We start from the raw sequence: 18,983 nt of genomic DNA, 5'->3' as shown, positions 1-18,983 counted from the left end.
GACGAACGTTGCAGGGTGTAATGGTATATGTTGTCAGTAGGGTAATTGAAAGTGTTGTGTTCATAGAGTGTCTGATTGTTCCCACTGGATTAAAATGTGAATAACTGTTAGTGCTTCACCACATCTGTCACACAATGGTGGATTGCCACCGGACAAAAGATATGAGTGTGTCGTGTATGTGTGTCCTAATCTGAGCTTCGTTAGTGTTACCTCTGTACGACGTGATTTTGATACTGGCAGCCAATGACCAAGGTGTGGCTTAATAACGTGTAGCTTGTTTTGTGTGTGTCTATCCCACTTGCTTTGCCAGTAGTCCCTGAGCTTTCGTTTGAGAGACGGTTTAAGATCAAGAGCCGGGATTGATATGGGTGTAGTGGCACTGCTTTCGTGGACGGATGCAGCAAGCTGATCCGCCATCACGTTGCCTTGGATCTTACGGTGCCCTGGCACCCAGCACACAACAACATGTTGTTTGAGTGTGTAGAGTGTGCACAAAATGGAGTAAATTGAGATGAGGACAGGGTTTTTTTGTTTTTTAAGAGTGTGCAGAGCCCTTACCACACTGAGGGAGTCCATATAAAAACTGCTTTTTGTAGTTGTAGTTGTTTGATTTGCTTAGCGGCCACAAGTATCGCGTAAGTTTCAGCTGTGAAGATACTTGTATCTGAATGTAGAGAGCCAGCATCCGAAAAGGATGGGTCGACAGCAGCGTAAGACACAGAGGAGTTAGACTTGGAGGCATCTGTAAAGAACTCAGGACGTGTGTATTTATGTTGAAGTTCCAGGAAGTATGTTCGGATATGGGCGATGGGCGCGTGTTTTGTAATTTCTAGGAAAGACACATCACATTCTATAGTCTGCCGCTGCCACGATGGCGGGCATGCTACAGGAGCGAATAAACTGCGTTCAAGTGACACATCAGTTTCCTCAGCTAGACCCTTCAGGCGAACTGAGTAGGGCTGCTTCATTGAAGGCCTGTTTTGAAACAGAATGGAGCTCGACAAATCATTAATAGTGGAGCATGAGGGGTGCTTCTTGTCTACTTTCACCTTAAGGAAATATACAAAGGACATGTAAGTTCTCTGCAGATGAAGCGACCACTCACTTGACTCAACTTAAAGGCTTTCTACGGGGCTGGTACGAAGAGCACCGATAGAAAGGCGGATGCCCAAGTGGTGCACGGGGTCCAGCATCTTCAAAGCATTTTGAGTCGCAGACTGATAAACAAGGGCCCCATAGTCTAAGCGGGTGCGAATGAGGCTTCTATACAGGTTCATGAGACATTGCCTGTCACTACCCCCTGTAGTACGTGACAACACCTTTAGAGCATTGATGGCTTTTAAACATTTTGTTTTTAAATACTTGATGTGCGGTACGAAGGTCAACTTGTTGTCCAAGATTAAGCCTAAGAATTTATGCTCTGCATTAACAGATAGACGTTGACCATTCAGTTCAATGTCGGGTTCTGAGTGCATGCCTCTCTTTCGGGAGAACAAGACACGCGTGCTTTTTTGTGAGTTCAATCGGAATCCGTTTTCCTCTGGCCATTTGGAGGCCTTGTTTAAACCTAACTGAACCTGCTGCTCACACATTGCCAGGTTGCATGACTTAAAGCCAAGCTGGACGTCATCAACATATGTACAATAGAACATGTAGCGGGGGATAGACAGGTACAAGGAATTCATTTTGATAATAAAAAGTGTACAACTAAGTATACCACCTTGCAGTACTCCCGTTTCTTGGACAAATGTTTGGGAGAGAATACTGCCCACACGGACACGAAATGTCCGATTGGACAAGTAACTTTCAATTATGGAAAGCATTTTACCACGCACACCCAGGTGAGACAAGTCTCTTAATATGCCAAAACGTCATGTTGTGTCATATGCCTTCTCGATATCGAGAAACACAGAGAGAAAGTATTGTTTGTGGACGAAAGTGTCTCGGATCTCTGCCTCAATGCGCACCAGTTAGTCAGTGGTGGATCTACCCTCTCAAAACCCGCACTGGAATCGGTTGAGCAGATTGTGTGTTTCAAGGAAATGTAAAAGTCGGCGGTTTATCATCTTTTCAAAAAGTTCAAAGGCAGCTTGTAAGTGCAATGGGCCTATAACGCGAAACTAAGGAAGGGTCCTTGCCCTGTTTCAAAATAGGGATAACAATAGCCTCTTTCCAGGAAGCAGGGATGGTGCCAGAAAGCCAGATAGGATTGTATAGGCAGAGTAAAGTTTTTCGTGTTTTGAGCGGCAGGTTTTTAAACATTTTAAATGTGACACGGTCTTAGCCTAGAGCAGAATTACTGCAGTAGTTTAGTGATGTTTGTAGCTCAGCTAAGTTGAAAGGTTGATTATATGCCTCGTAATTTGTGCACTTGTATTCTAGTTTCTGCTTTTCTATTCTTGCGTTGTATCTTTGGAAAGCTTCAATATAGTGTGACGAGCTAGGCACCTGCTCGTAGTGCGCACCGAGAAAGTTCGCCTGATCTTCCAGGCTGTCACCCTGTGTGTTTACGAGAGGGAGTGAGTGTACTTGTCTTCTTGCTACCCTACTAGCCATGTCCCATACTTTAGCCTCATGTGTATAACAATTTATCCCTCATAAAAGCTTGTGCCAGCTTTCTCTTCTGGCTTGCCGACGCGTTCTCCTGCCTCGAGACTTTATTTTCTTAAAGCTGTCAAGATTTTCGGCTGTCGGCAAGTTCCGAAGCAACCTCCATGCCCGGTTCTGCTCCTTTCGCGCATTCCGACACTCAGTGTTCCACCATGCGATGCGTCGCTTGCCAGGCATACCAGATGTTTGCGGTATGCACTTGGCTGCTGCATCAGTAAGGAAAGCTGTGAAGTACTGCACTGCTTCATCTATGTTTAACCTACATATGTCTGTCCAACTTAAACGAGTAGTGTTGTGAAACTGTTCCCAGTCCGCTTTGTCTGTCTGCCATCTGGGAACATGTGGAGAACCTTTTTCTAGTGGTGTACTTAGAATAATTGGAAACTGATCACTTCCGAAAGGATTGTTGATCACTTTCCACTGAAGTAGAGGTACAAGCGATGGGGACACAATGCTGAGATCTATGCATGAGTAGGTTTTGTTGGCGAGGCTAAAGTATGTTGGCTCTTTCCTATTCAACAGACACACACCCGAAGAAAAGAGAAACTGTTCGATTAAGTGACCTCGTGCATCGCAGCGAGAGTCGCCCCATAGACCATTATGTGCATTCAAGTCCCCAAGTACCACATAAGGTTCCGGTAGTTCATGTATCAGTGACTGGAATTCATGTTTTTCGAGACGGTACTGTGGAGGTATGTATGATGGTGACAAGTTTGTTCAAAAGAACTGCTCGAACAGCCACTGCCTCAAGGGATGTTTGTAGCGATAGATGTGTACATGCAACGCCCTGATCAACTATAATGGCCACACCACCAGGTGACACAGCGTCATTGCGGTCTTTTCTGAACATTGCATAACGACGTAGAAAATTGGTGTTTCTGGAATTTAAGTGTGTCTGTCTCTTGTACAAACAGCACTTTTGGGGAGTGTTCGTGTAAGAGTTCCTGGACATCGTCGAGGTTTCTAAGCAGTCCTCTGACGTTCCGTTGTATTATGTGTGTATCCATTATGAGTGTAAATGAGTGCTGTGTGTACTAAAGAAGTATTGTGTCAAATCAAGGACCCTCGTCAGGCCCAGTAATGATGGTTTTTGATTTTCTGGCATGCTCCAAAGAGCCGGGCCTGTTCTTCGGCGCCGAAGACACGTTGGACTTGCTGTTGTGTCCATCACTATGAACGAGGTGCTTGATGCCCGCTCGCGGTTCACGCGTGCAGGCACAGAGGTCTTAGGGCTATCTGTCGAAACAGAAGGCCCTGGGGCTTCAGGTCAGGAGCCCTGCAAGCCTTTTGGTGGCGGAAGAGCCTGTGCTACTTCCACTGAGGGGGTGAACGGCGCTGCCGCTCGTCCACTTTGTGTGGTACGTGCGGGCGCTGCAGACTTTGGTGGCACTGCTCTCTTTAGTGCCACCTCCGCGAACAAAGGACCTTGCATTAGTAGACGCTTGCGCGCCTCCCTAAACGAGATGTTTTCATTTACTTTCAGGGTGAGTACTTCTTTTTCATGTTTCCATGTAGGGCATGTACGAGAGTAAGCGGGGTGTCTACCATCGCAGTTCGCGCAATGGGTATTGGCTTCTTCACATTTGTCTGTAGCGTGTTCGTGCGAACTACACTTTGCACAGGTTCGACGGCCGCGGCAGCTATGAGAACCGTGGCCGAATCGCTGGCACTTGAAACAACGTCGGGGGTTGGGGATGTAAGGTCGGACCTTTACCTTAAAGTAGCCTGTTTCGATATATTCTGGAAGTGTGCTTGTGCAAAATGTAAGAATGAGGTGCTTTGTCATGGTTTCTTTGCTGTCACGCCTAATATTAATTCTCTGTACATCCGTTATATGCTGTTCGTTCTAGCCCTCAAGGAGCTCACTCTCTGTCAGGTTAATTAAGTCTTGATCAGACACTACGCCTTGTGAACTGTTCAGGGAGCGGTGTGGTGTGATAGATACAGGTGTTGTTCCAAAAAAGGTGAAGTTCGTCAGGTTTTCATACTGGGTCTTTGTTTGGACTTCGAGAAGAAGGTCCCCACTAGCCATACGTGTAGCCTGATACCCTGGACCAAGGGTACTGGTGAGGCATTCGGAAACAACAAATGGAGAGATGGTTCTTGCGCTCTTTTCTTGTGTCTCACAGTGGATCACATGGAAGCGCGGGAAAATTTCTTTTGGCTTTATGAATACATTCATTGTTGCTTCAGTGCGCCCCCTCTTAGGAGGAGGGCGATCAGACAGTCTAGGAAATGAAAAAGAGGCCATAAAGTATATATAAATATGGCAGCCATGCCAGCCGCCCACCGTCGAGCCCTACATGGGGATGCAGCATCACAATTATAAAGGCATGCCAACGCCAGCTGTACAAAGCCGCTATAACCCAATAATATGTGTCCAAGAAAGGGCACATACACAAGGTTAACCCTTCCTACCTAGATGATGGAAGTAAACAGAAGTGAGGAGATGACAAGAAAGATTGAAAGAGAGAAAAGACGAAGATCAGGAGGGAGAGAGACAGGAAAAGGTGACTGCCAATTTCCCCTGGGTGGGTCAGACCAGGGGTGCCGTCTACGTGAAGCCGGGGCCAAAGGGGTGTGTTGCCTCTGCTAGGAGGCCTTAAAGGTCCATTCACCTGGCGTCGGCTCAACCCCCAGGATCCCCTTTTCCCCAGACACGGCAAAGCCACGCATGGCTATGCATGAGAGGGAGTCGAAACTCCCCCGTTAGCTCGGGTCCGTGGTGTCGCTAGGCATCAAACGCCTACTTATGCAGACGCCCCTGTGGGGAAGAACAAACTCATGTTTACTCTCATAGGCGTTTTAATATCGCCGTCGAATAACCTCGATTCCTGGAGATTAGCAGATATTCTGAGAGTGTTTCCTGCACCATGGGTCATCATGGGTGATTTCAATGCGCACCATCACGGATGGGGAAGTACGTGGACAAATGCAGGAGGACGCAGGTTAGACAAATGCAAGAGGACGCAGGTTAGCAAACATTGCCTACAACTATGGCCTTACTCTCCTGAACGATGGTAGCCCCAGTTTTCTTCGAGGGGTGACATTCGGCAGCTGTCTCGACCTTGCCTTTGTCTCCAACTCCCTCACAAAATAGTCAAGTGGTTTCCAGATGTTGAGACACCAGGAAGTGATCACATTCCAATCTACCTTAACATCAAAGGCTTGTCTAGTTGTGATCCACGGACGACCATTCGAGCAGTCCAATGGACCAACTTCAAATCTGTCATGGAAAATGCTTGCAGCGATGGCTTACGATCTGGGTTAGAGCAAACAATTAAGCACACAATGCAAAATGCCACTCGCACGGTGACAATATCTTCCACACGAAACGACTTTGACATAGAGTTGGAGAGACTCCGAGCACTTCGACGCCGGGCGGAGTGTCGGTATCAGCGTACAAAATCAATTCACAATCTTAGGGCAACCAGGAGGATGCAAAAGAAGATTCGACGTCGTATGGATAGATTAGCGTCGGAAGGATAGACAACGTTTTGCCAGTCACTAGACCCTTGCAAGCCACTCTCACACATTTGGAAAACGGTGCAAGATCTGCGTCACCCTACGGAACAGCGTTTCCCATTCAAAGCGCTCGCGCTATTTCAAGGGAGGCAAGACATCGATGTCGCAGAAGATTTCTGTGCGCAGATCGCCAACCAAGCCACTCGTCCAGATTCTCCAATGAGAGGTGACATCCCCCGTTCCAGTGAGAGATGACGTCCCTTGTTCCTGTGACTACCACATGGACCTCCCTTTTACAATGGAAAAGCTCGGGGCGGCACTAGCTCTCTGCAGGCATTCAACTTCTTTGGGCCCAGATGGTATTCCGTACCGCACCTTGTGCAACCTTGGGGAAGGTGCAAGGAGAGAACTGTTGAGCCTTTACAACATCTCAAGGTAGGATGGCAATGTTCCTGACCACTGAAAAGTAATCCGCTTGTTACCCATCTTGAAGCAAGGCAAATCCTCACTTGAACTCACTTCATACTGCCCAACAGCACTGGCCAGCTGCGTAGGGAAGATAATAGAACGAATGATACTAGGCCGCCTGGAGTGGTATCTTGAAAACTAGAAGATTTATCCGAATTCCATGGCTGGTTTCCGACGCGACCGCTCTTCCATTGACAATGTCGTTGATCTAGTTTCGTAAGTTCAGCACGAAAGACCCCGTAAGTGACGATCTACAGCTTTGTTTCTAGATGTGAAAGGGGCGTATGATAATGCACTACATGAAGCCATTTTGGGTGCTGCTGCGATGGTTGGCCTTGGTGGTCAAGTCTTTCCGTGGATTTCAAGTTACCTGGCTGCAAAATCATTCTTTGTGTTAACAGAAGATGGCCCAACTACGTGACACTATACTTCCAGGGGTGTTCCTCAAGGTGGAGTTCTTAGTCCGACGTTATTCAATCTTGCATTAATTGGCCTTGCTGAATACTTGCCAAGTACCATTAAAATCTCAATATACGCAGACGACATCTGTGTCTCGACTTTGGCAGTCACACGTCCTCAGATACGCTCCCGGCTTCAAAGAGCAGCAACTATGTTTGTGGCTGCAAGATCATTCTTTGTGTTAACAGAAGATGGCCCAACTACGCGACGCTATACTTCCAGGGGTGTTCCTCAAGGTGGAGTTCTTAGTCCGACACTATTCAATCTTGCATTAATTGGCCTTGCTGAATACTTGCCAAGTATAATTAAAATCTCAATATACGCAGACGACATCTGCATCTGGACTTCGGCAGTCACACGTTCTCAGATACGCTCTCGACTTGAAAGAGCAGCAACTATGATTGCTAACTACTTGTTAAAACAAGGTCTCAGCATATCACCAGAAAAATGCGTGCTGGTGGCCTTCACTGACAAAGCAATGACCCCTTATGTCATCTCAATCTGCGGGCGACCGATTCCTTACGCCAGAATTCACCAGTTTCTGGGTATTGTTATTGATAGGGACCTCTGTTAAAGTCCGCATTTGGCTTTTATGAAGAAGCGCCTGACCGCTATTTCCCAATTGTTCAAGTTCCTGGCAGGAAAGACGTGGGGGATGTCAGTAGACGCAATGATGGAACTCTACAGAGCCCTGTTTCTCAGTTTCCTGAGATATAGCTTGCCCGTGCTTAGCAATACCTGCAAGACCAATGTTCGTGTTCTACAGGCAGTGCAAGCCCAAGCACTGAGAGTGTGTCTTGGTCTGCCCAGATGTACGTCAACAGAGGCAACAATTGCAATTGCTGGTGACTATCCGATACAAACTGACATTGCTGTAGAAGTTCTATTAACGCACATCAGACACTTCACACGTGCTCCCTGTCAACACCTTGCACTGTTGCCTTCAGAGAGGCACCAAGCATCGTTCGCTAAAATGATTGTGAAGTACAACGAGAATTTTCTGTCTGGCTTCACTCCTGAATCTAAACCATCGATACCCCCTTGGTATCTTATTCGACCCACAGTGCATCTTAGTGTACCAGGGATCCGGAGGAAATCTGAGCTTTCATCGCCCGTGCAGAAACAACTGTCTCTTCTACTTTTGCACAAGAAATATTCAGACAGCGTAAATATATATACCGATGGCTCCACGAACCGCCAGTGTTCGTCAGGTGCAGTAGCTGTCCCAGCAAGAGGTGTTACCATCAGCTTTAGGACTGACCACTCCACGGCATCTACAGCAGCGGAACTAGCTGCTTTGCGCGCTGCACTTTGTGTGGTCAATCGGGAACCACTGCAACAACAGTCGATTTTCAGCAATTCAAGGGCTGCCCTACAACCTGTGCTCTCAGCACTGCGTCGCGGGCCATAAGAACAGCTTGTTTTCAAAATTCGATGCCTTCTCCACACTTCACACGAGAAAGGGCATCATCTGACATTTCAGTGGCTGCCAAGTCACTACGGCATCATAGGAAATGAACATGCCGATACTGCCGCGCGGGCAGCTCTTCAAGGAACACGAGAAGAAGCCATACCACTTTTGCGGACCGATGCAGCCAGTATTCCTTGACGACTTGGGCGTGAAATCACGTTTTCACTATGGTGCCCACCATGCAACAAGACGAATCGACAACACGACCTGTCCTCTTTCATGGCTCTCCGCATGCCCACTGGGCTCGACCGAAGAGAAGCCACCCTTCTTCATCGCTTATGGCTAGGAGTGACATTGACAAAATCTTATTCCTTTGTCATAGGAATAGCCAACAGCGCTCTCTGCGATGCCTGTCATTGCGAAGAGACGCTACACCACATCCTGTGCGACTGTCCATTGTATGACATCCAGAAACAGTCACTGGCGTCCCTTCTTGCGCGCATCGACAACAGCCAAATGTCTGTGGACACTATTCTGTCAAGTGCCTAAGAGAAGACATTGCAACAGAAGACAACAAAAGCCTATTGAAATTCCTACGCGACATGGACTTGAACAAGCGGCTGTAACAGCAATGTCACACACCGCGAAAGTCAAGACTGGACTATGACCGAGTGTGTGCGCGTGTGCTGCCGAATTTGCTGTGTTTATCTCTCTTCCCTCTCTGTTCTCTATATTCCATCTCCCCCTCCCATGCGCAGGGTAGCAAACCGGCTGCCTATGGGCTAGTTAACCTCCCTGCCGTTCTTTTCCTCCTATTTTCCTTCTCTCCGGACATTTCGTGCGTGCGTCGGGAGTGAGTCAGATTTCTCCGGGACAGCTTACGGTGAGCACGCACTTCTTTTTCATCCGTCGACTCCTATTGTTTGGGGGCTCGTTAGACTTCGCCAACGGCGCCTCACGCCTGCGGCGAACGCTCACCTTTTGTTGCCTTTTTGTGAACCGAAGAGCGGTGCGGTGTCTTAGTGCATGGCCAGGCTACGCTAACTCGTATCTTTCCGAAGCCAACGTGAGCGCCTTTATTCTCACTCGAGCAACCGGGCCTCTGTCCCACTGTACATGTAAATCACTTTTATCATAAGGACGTGCTTGCGGCACCCCTGGGTAGTTTCCTCGTCCGTGGCATGGATAAGCCCATTCGCTTTCTCGCGGCGCCTTTGGAACAGGCTCTGTACTGCGTGTTGGTGTCGCTGCAGACAATAAAATATTGCGACCTTGAACAGTATTGTGTTCTCGCCACGGTTACGGCTAACGCGTGCCCTGTGGCTCGCTAAGACCGGACCCACGCTAGTGGCTGTAATTCTTCAGGATATGTGTACACTATACTGGCGCCCAACACGGTATCAAAAGTTTTAAGCTTTTGACTGCTCTTTGCGAGTCAGTTCGCCTGCGCGATTCGGGCTCGTCGCAACATACCTGCTTTGTGGCGTTTCTGTCCGCTGACCTTTTTAGGCGGATGCCGCGTTTCACAAAGAGGTCACCGCCTCTATCGACGGGCACCCTTCAGCACCCGTCCGTGTCATCACCCCCTATGTGGTGAGCACACAACCAACGTAGTAGCTGACACGCTATCTCGTTCCCCCTGTTGTCTGCCGAGAACCTTGATTCCAGTACAACAGCCGCTTACGGTGCCTTCGCACAAGCTAGCGTCGGGGGCGAGACAGCAGCGAAAATGGGGAGCCCCCATGCGGACGACCTTAGCTGCTATCCAGGTAAGCGGCGCATCGCCTAGCGACCGAGCGGGGGAGCTTTCCGAAGGCCACAGTGCTGAGAGCGAAAAACGTGACGCCGTGCACGCGGCGGTTGCTGCAGTCCTGAGTGGGCACGATACCCGACTCCCCCTTTTGGGTGAATTGGAATCGCTTTCGGCAGTGAACAGCTACTGAAGGCTCAGCAGGGTGATCTGTTTTGAGTCTCGAAGAGACGCGGAGCGCCAATACACTGCTTGTTCTGTGGCGGGCGCGATTAGAGGGCTGAGACAGCGTTTGTCCCCGAGTCCCCGGCAGATTCATTTTGCTGGACCATGAGGGGCTCCTGCTGAACTATATTGCCACCGGCGAGAAGTCTGCAGATCCGTTTAAGGTGGCTATGCCCAAAAAGTCTGAGAGCCGCACTGCTGCGATCCTCTCACGACGAACTCGCAGCCGGTCACCTGAGTGGCTCGAAAGTTTTTGTAAACTGAGCAATGTTGTAGCCTGGCCCGGCACAAAGCGTGACATTTAACGCTATTCCGTGCCTGCCATGTCTGACAAAGGGTGAAACCAAGGGTTGGTAAGCCTCTAAGTCTTATGAAGCGATAGTCAGTGAGCGTCCGTTGCACGTCCTTGCTGAAAGATCCCCTTTTTGGGAAAACTCCGTCATGCCCACATCACAGACCTGAAGCCTTTTGTCACGGTCTGACGAGCTCGTGCCAGCACCCAGCGGCACTTCGCACAAGCAACAGGGCACACCCGGGGTGGCGGACCGCATTCGGACCCCGCACCGGTATAATCTGAGGAAGCGGTAACCTTTGTGATTTTGCGCCAGACGGCGGACTTCTCCACAAGCGAAGGCCCTCAGTTTACTGTCTAGCCTCAGTATCGGTTGGCTTCTTTACGGCCTGTCCTCGTAAGGAAGTCAACCCTGCCCAGTTTGCTGCCAGTGTTTCTGTTTTTTTTAAGTGTTCATGTGTATCCTATTTTTCTTTTGTCTAATATTAGGTGTTCATTTGTATTTTATGTTTTTATGTTCACTTGGCCAAATATTGAGTGTCATTTTTGCCCTGTTTTATCACTGTTCGCGCTGTATTTCGGCTACCGGCGAAGGGAGTAAGGGAGTTATGACCTTGAACATTGGTGCTTATGCGTGGAGAGAGGGACAAAGGACACTTTGCGCCTTTGCTCACGCAGCCGTCGGCAGTGTGTGTGTGCATACTTTTGTGCGTGTGTACATGCATAGAGCTTCTGTGCGCGCCCAAAAAGAGTGCATGTCGTGGTTTCATCCAGTTGACGTGGACAGTAGAGGTGCTGGGTGCTGGGGGCACTGACCTACTGACGCCATATAGTCCGGCTGTGCCCTGCTCTCGGCCGTCGCCGAGAGGCCCCGCTGCTCCTTTTCCACCATGGCTCCTGCGCGAGGCCAGCTGACACAGCTATATGCTGCTGGCCAACACCAGGGCCCCTCGCAGCCAAATTCAGTTCGGCTTCCCTGAACGCCGGCAAGGCCCGGCTTCCCAGCGAGGTTTCCCCGTCTCCATCGAGAAATGCAGGGCCTCCAAACCACAACCAAAGCGGCGTTCATCGGACACGCTGATCAATCATCAACAGCAGCCACGAACCATCAGTGAGCCCCTTCTGTGCCTCTGACCTCGCACACGGCCATCGCACCCAGCGAAGATTGTCACGCTCTTCAGCCTTTCCGTGCGGTGGACGCTATCCTGCCTCAGCACAATGAACTCTAGCTTTACCTCCTTTGCTATTTTTTTTTCGCAAACATGTTATAGTGTAATGTGTTTATTTTATTGTTATTGTTTTTTTAGCAGCATTTTACAGGGCTGGACTGAGGTTAGCTGTTGCTCATAGCAGTGTCATTTTAACTGTATGAGTGACGTCCGGCTGCCTTTGCAGACTGGTAAAGGGCAGATTTAGGAGAGGGGATGTGGGAATTCAGGCTAGCCCGCCACCTTTGCACGGGCTTTGCCACATATTTCTGCCGTTCTCATGTCCCGACATGACTCCCCTCCTCCGCTGTCTGCTGCGCTGGGGGGAGCGAGGAGTGACGTTGAACCCATTTCACCCGGGAGCGGATGTCGACTTTGGCGCAGTGCGCAGTCTCTCAGGACATTTCGCGCGCGCGTCGGGAGTGACTCAGATCTTTCTGGGACAGCTTACGGTGGGCACGCATTTCTTTTCCATCTGTCGACTCCTATTGTTTGGGGGGCTCATCCAACTTTACCAGCGGCGCCTCGCGCCCGCGGCGAATGCTGGCCTTTTGTTGCCCCTTTGTGAACCGAAGAGCGATGTGGTGTTCTAGTGCGTGGCCAGGCTACACCAACCCGTATCTTTCTGAAGCAAACGCAAGCGCCTTTGCCCTCGCTCGTGCAACTGGGCCTTTGTCCTGGTGTTCCTGTGAATCACTTTTACCATAAGGACGTGCTCGCGGCACCTCTGGGTAGTACTCCTCGCCCGTAGTGTGGATAAGCCCATTTGCTTTTTCGGCGACGGTTAACGCGTGCACTGAGACTCGTTAAGACCGGACCGACGTTAGTGGCTGTGATCCTTTGGGATACGTGTACACTACAAGCTTTACACTTCTATCCGGCAGTACAGCAATAGAAATGTTAGAATTTATGGATGATTTGTGCTGGCCTAAAAAGAATGGAAGCTAAAGCTTTCATACCGTCTGAACAAGAGCTTCTTGAGCATCGCCATAATGCCCAGTGAACTGCAATCAGTGTGCTTTATAGGGATACACAACAGTTTACAGAGAGGCTCCTTGTCTTGATGCAAAGGTGTATAATTCAGTTGAATAATAAGCATAATTCCATACACTAAGAAGATAGATAAGAGGCCAACAATGTACTGTCTATGCAAGCTGTAATCCTGACATCATTGCTTAGTACCTATAACCATTCTGTGGTCATCTGTATATGGTAACAGAGTGCTGATAAAGAATTGCTGCTGTGACAAAAATACCGTACCAGTGCATGAATGCCAGCGAAATATTTACCAGTAGGAAACAAAATGCACGGTTGCAAATGGCGTGTTGGTTATCCAGTGTTTCAACCAGATTTTCACCATGGCTTAACAAATAAGAACAAGCACTGTTGAAACTTTATGCTCACATGACCATTATAGACAAATTTGACAAAAGTGGCTAGCAACTGACCTAACACCAATGTTGAACATTTCAAGCAGGGGCCTGCCTTGGATCCAGCCCAAAAGCATGATAAGACCAATAATACCAAATGAATATAATGACAGCTGTTTGCCTAAGCTGTCCATACTCCTTTGCAGAGGTGTTTTTGGTGCCTGGAAACAGAAAGAATAGAATGAGTCAATTACACGCCTAATCTCATCCCAATGCTTGTAAAGCTTACAAAAATGCGCGAGCCCTATCCAGAAAAACAAAGCGAAGCCACCCTTGCATGTTACCGATTATGATGGTATAATTTGTGAGGGTTATGTGTGAAAACTGCTACACAAATAAGATGTGCGCTGTAGTAAGATACTCTGATTAATGGTGAACACTCGAGGCTCATAATACATGCACGCTTCAATTTAAGCACACAAAATTTCTTGCATTTTGCCTCCATGTAAATGTGGCTGAGAATTGAAACTGCATCCTCAAACCGGCATCACAACTCTTCCCTAAAAAGGCTACCATGGCTTTGCATGATACCATGGTGAATACAATGAGTACAGTTACGGAGGTATCTGGGTCTCGAAAAAAAAAAATAATTTCTTTTCTTATCTTAATCAAAATTGACAAGTGTGTGTATCTTCAATGAAAATTACAAGTCTGCTGACAAATTACAAATATCTTATCTAGACAGGAAGTAATAACAAGTTTTTACATTGTAATCAGGTAATTTATTACAGGCAATTGTGATAACTTAAAATACAAACATTTACTTTTTTGAACTACGTAATTTTTTTTTAAAAGGTTTCCCCCCTCAGGCTAAAGCAAATTAGATGTCAAAAGAGCTATTTCTTTGACCAAAAATAGTTTTCAAATTAGGAAGATAAATATAAACCAATAAAAATTAGCTAGTACTTATTAAATAATTACAAGTGCATCAAGGCTGCGAGAAAAAAAAATGCTTTAACCTGTAGTTCAGTTGTTTGAAAAAACCGGGGATTGATTTAAGTTTATTAAATATATGCTTATGGCCACTTCTTCAAAACTTCTGCAAGGCAGAGGCACTTCATAAAAATAACAAAGCCAAGAAACTCTCGTTTCAAGTTTTGAGAACACTTGTAATTTAATGGGACACTAAAAAAGAACAGTGACTTGGTTTAGATTGACAAACTACACTCTGCGGGCTCTAATGCCATATGTTTCACTATCAGCAGGGAAAATAAAAGTTGAAGTATCATGATTAAATTCTGTGCCAAAATCTCTGTGCATGACGTAAAAAATTTCCACTTTTTGCACTTTTCAAGTTTTCTCTTAAGAAACTTCAAAATGTATTTTCAGTATTTTGTCGCATTGGCTTATTCAAATTTGTGAAACTTAGTATGCTATGTCTATGGCACCTACACATTACAATGTACCCCATTTTTATCGATTTGAAGCTACATAGGACCCCAGTAGACACCTTCCAAATTTCATATGTCGTGGTGTTTGGTGCAGGAATCTCAAGGGGACGTTGCCACCCGCATTTTCTTTTTGCGCGTTCTCTTGATAAGAGAACGTGATAAGAGTGGAGTTTTCAGAATTGTGATATTGTACTTTACTAATATGAGAAAAGTCATTTTGCTCTTTAGTGTCCCTTCAATCTATTGAACCTGCAAGAAAAAAAAAGGGCTATTAAATTGAAGTTTAGTATTGAGCTTCAGTATCATATTTTTTCAAAGCATAATTTGGACTACAGTTACTTTGGAATTGCAATTTATGAAAACTGACTCATTTTACGATTTTTTGGCAGTTTCAATCTCTTGTCTACTTAAAATTTCAGTAATGATAGCAGGCCACTGGCATATGCGGTAATGCGAACAAGGCCTCACTGTCGTTGAACCAACATTACTCCTATATGCGGTGTTGTGAAATGGGGCCGAGTTCATTGAAATCGGCAGCTTTTGCAGACTCCATGAATAGGGGACATCTTATAGAAAGTCAGTGAGTGGCCACAATATTACCTCAGTTTTTGACAAGATAACAAAAAAAGAAGCAGAGTCCTATGTAACTAGAAATGTGACAGGTCTAGTGGGGAATCGGAAAGTCTATAAACAGAACGAACTATCTACAGTATTCACGGAAAGGAAAGGGGCAATTTAGGGCTAAGTGATGCACATATTTTCGTTTCCGCCCTCTTCAGTACGGGTCATATTGGCATATTTTTTAATCAAATGCCTAGATCGGAGCAAATATTGTCTTTAGAGACAATATGCATCGCAACATCAAGTAGTTACCGTATAAACCGGAATATAAGTCGAGATTTTTTCAATAAAGTAATAAGCTAAGGTCGCCCCTCGTCTTATATAGCGGTGTCTAACCGAAAGTGCAACGCTGTCTGGCAATATATGGCTTGCATGTGCTTGTGAAGCCAGACGCGGCCATATCCGCATCCAAATCCAATCGCAGTCTGTTTTTTTTTTTTGTGTTTGTGATTTGCTTCCGATCTGTTCAGAGTTTTCGCTCAGCTTGACATTGCCCTGCATTTTTAGTGGCCTTTTTTTTTCGTTCACTGAATATGTCCAGCGGTACGAGGAGGCAGTACTCAGCTGCTTTTAAACTAGATGTTAAGTTCGCAGAAGCGAACGGGAATATGACTGCTCAGTGCCGCTTTGGTGTATCAGAAAAAAGCGTGCGCTATTGGAGGGCACAGAAAGGGAAGCTGCAGATGTGCAGTCCGCGAAAAATGTCGTTTCGTAGACGAAGGGCCGTTCATCCACAGCTGGAGGATAAGCTAGCGGACTTTGTGCGGGAAGTTCGTGCGCGCTCGCTGCCAGTGACCGTGAATACCATTCATACCATTCGCAAGAAAGCAGTGGAACTCGCTCGGGAAGCTGGGCTCACGAGAGAAGAGCTTCGTGCACCGAACTCTTGGGTGCGTCGATTCATGCGACGCAAAGAATTTTCTCTCCGGCGGCGCACATCCATCTGTCAAAAGTTGCCGGAGGAGTTCGAGGACAAGCTCATTAACTTTCGGCGCTTCGTAAACCGGCTTCGGGAGCAGAACGACTACATGATGGGGAGATTGACAACGCCAATGAGACCCCCGTGTGGTTTGACATGCCTTCGTCGACCACGATCACGCAGCGCGGTGCTAAGGATGTGAAGCTGCTGTCCACTGGCAACGAGCACTCGCGCTTCACCGTCATGCTGGCATGCACGGCAGATGGTAGAAAGCTTCCGCCCTTTGTCATTTTAAAACGCAAGACAATGCCGAGGGAAGTGTTCGCGCCCGGTGTTGTCGTTCGCGTCAACAAAAAGGGATACATGGACGAGGCCATGATGCTCGAATGGATACGAGTGGTGTGGAACCGTCGGCCAGGTGCACTGCTGCGTCTTCGCAGCATGCTGGGGTTGGATGCGTTTCGTGGCCACTTCACTTGACTGCCGCAGTGAAACGCGCACTCGGCGACGGGAAAACGGACCTCGCCGTAATACCAGGCGTATGACGTCCACCCTCCAGCCGCTCGACGTTGTACTAAACAAGCCGTTCAAGGACCGAGGGCGGCTGGAATACCAACAATGGATGTCCGGCGACAACCCCAAGACACCGACGGGCCGCCTACAGTGGCCTCCGCTTGCGACTGTTTGTGGCTGGGTGCTTTCCGCCTGGCGCTCCTTGCCGGATTGCATGGTGGAAAATTCTTTCAAGAAATGTTGCATCAGCAACTCGCTGGATGGCCCTGAAGACGACGCACTGTGGGAGGCGGCCAGCTACAAACTCTCTTCTTCAGAAGGCAGTGGTGCTTCGTCGGACGAATGGGAGCAGTTGCGATGGTGGTAGAGGGGAGCTCCGACGATCGGGATGCGGTGCGCCCAATTCGCGAATAAATATGGTTCGGCAGTTTTGGGTTGTTTTCCTTTTTTTTCGGTAACCTGAACTTGGGGCGTTGACCTATATTCCCACTCGACCTATAGTCCGGTTGATACGGTATGTCAGGCAACTGAGCATACCAGTCATTACACTAAAAAACTTGATGTTGCATTTGAATATGTGAGGGCTTTACATCCGGGACCGGCCAGACACCTGTAGCATCGACATTTATCGAAATGCCAAATGGCACTGAAATGAGTCCCTAGTGTGAAGACAGGCTTAATGAAAGTAAATAAACTAAAGGTGTTGTTGCTTTCATTAAAATTAATTTCTTCTTTTCTCGCACTTTCACATTTTGTGATAAAGTTGACAGTCTTGTGTTTCAGCTATTCCTCTGGCTCTTTGGTAGAGTCATGTTGAGTCGACATTTTTGCTATGTGGAGAAAAATAATGCCAGAATCGCACAAGTAGATTTGTGTGCATTAAATTGGGTCTGAAAATGTATTTAAAAATTTTGAAGCAGCCTTTTGTTAAGTGCAAAGTTGAACCTCACCTCTTCAGCTTGCATCATCTTGAATATGTCCCCAAACTCGGATTTCTCGCCTGTGTTTATCACAATGCCCTGAAACACAAAGATAGTCTAAATTTTAGAAAGTCTTTAGGTGTTTCACAAGATGCCTCAGTTAACTTGTGCCAAAAATAATATCGAAACAGTAATGGTCTCCGATCTCAGCGGTAACTCAAGTATATCTATGATGAAACTGAAGAACAGAAAGACGACATAATTAGCCAACCATCACATTACCTCTATAACCACAAAAAATTTGATCCATAATCAAAATGATGTATTGAGAAATGATGTACCGATGCAATGCACGAAGTGCAAGTAGTGTGTGACAATGGCAGTGATACTCCCCAAAATAACGGCAGTTACCTCAAAATGTGATCATCGACAGCTTGTTTATGCAGCTAATTTACTTGTAATGCAGGCTACTTGAAACATATTTCATAGTGCTAATGTTGCAACATAAGAGCACCTAGTCATGTGGCATATTGTCAAATATTGTACCCCTTTTTTGGTGCTATAAAAATTTTCCCTAATGATAGGCACCATTTTCAGAAACTATTTGCTATAATTGTTCTAATATGTTGTGATGATAAGTGTTGGGGCTTTACATCCCAAAACCACAATATGACTATGAGGGATGTCGTAGTGGAGAACTCAGGAAATTTTGACCGTTGTGTGTTTTTTAACATGCACCTGAATGTATGCACACGGGCCTCGAGCACTTTGCCTCCAACAAAATGCAGCTGCTATGGTTGAGATATGATTCCGCAACTTTCATGTCAGCAGTCGAGCAGTATATCCACTAGACCACTGGGGGTAGGTTCAATATACTAGAAATACAATAAAACCTGATTATAATGAAATGGGCAACTAATGAAATGGGCAATAACAAAATAATAGATATAACGAGCGATTTGTAGTTCACCTTGAATATCCACATAAAAATAAATGCACAGTAAAAGCTCATAATTCGGACGTCAGGAGACTGTAAAAAATGCTCAGATTAACCAAATGCAAAATTACAGAAGGTATCAAGAAAACAATTAACAAATGTCTCTTACATCAACACACTTTTTTTTCTTGATGAATATGTGTATCCTGTACTTACCTTGAATAAGAGCACCAAAAGCCACAATGTCCGTCATTCTGAGACAGTTCTCAACGCCGCCGTCACCACCACCACCACGCACACATAACAAAAGTTCTTCCACAGTTAAATTAGCCAGCAACTGATAGTTCGTCTAGGACGATGTAGC

The 18,983-nt window shown here is 46.8% G+C and overlaps 1 protein-coding gene across 5 annotated transcripts in view; it reads right to left on the bottom strand.

The window, feature by feature from the left end:
• Positions 1-18,983, bottom strand: part of SPoCk (secretory pathway calcium atpase) — a 147,395-nt gene that overhangs the window by 96,392 nt on the left and 32,020 nt on the right. For all 5 annotated transcript variants that reach the window (XR_012889277.1, XR_005110564.2, XM_037428731.2 and 2 more), the window contains exons 8-9: positions 17,713-17,781; positions 13,337-13,479 (exon numbers count right to left, since the gene is read on the bottom strand). Coding sequence is in view for 3 of the 5 variants with exons in the window: in XM_037428731.2 (XP_037284628.1) it covers positions 13,337-13,479; positions 17,713-17,781 (212 nt within the window). In the remaining 2 variants the exon portion in view is untranslated. The remainder of the gene's footprint in view (positions 1-13,336; positions 13,480-17,712; positions 17,782-18,983) is intronic.

Source organism: Rhipicephalus microplus, unplaced genomic scaffold, assembly GCF_043290135.1.
Source record: "Rhipicephalus microplus isolate Deutch F79 unplaced genomic scaffold, USDA_Rmic scaffold_48, whole genome shotgun sequence".
NCBI classification, from domain to species: Eukaryota; Metazoa; Arthropoda; class Arachnida; order Ixodida; family Ixodidae; genus Rhipicephalus; species Rhipicephalus microplus.
The sequence above is the reverse complement of the archived record's forward strand: the minus strand, read 5'-3'. Positions and strand labels throughout refer to the sequence as shown.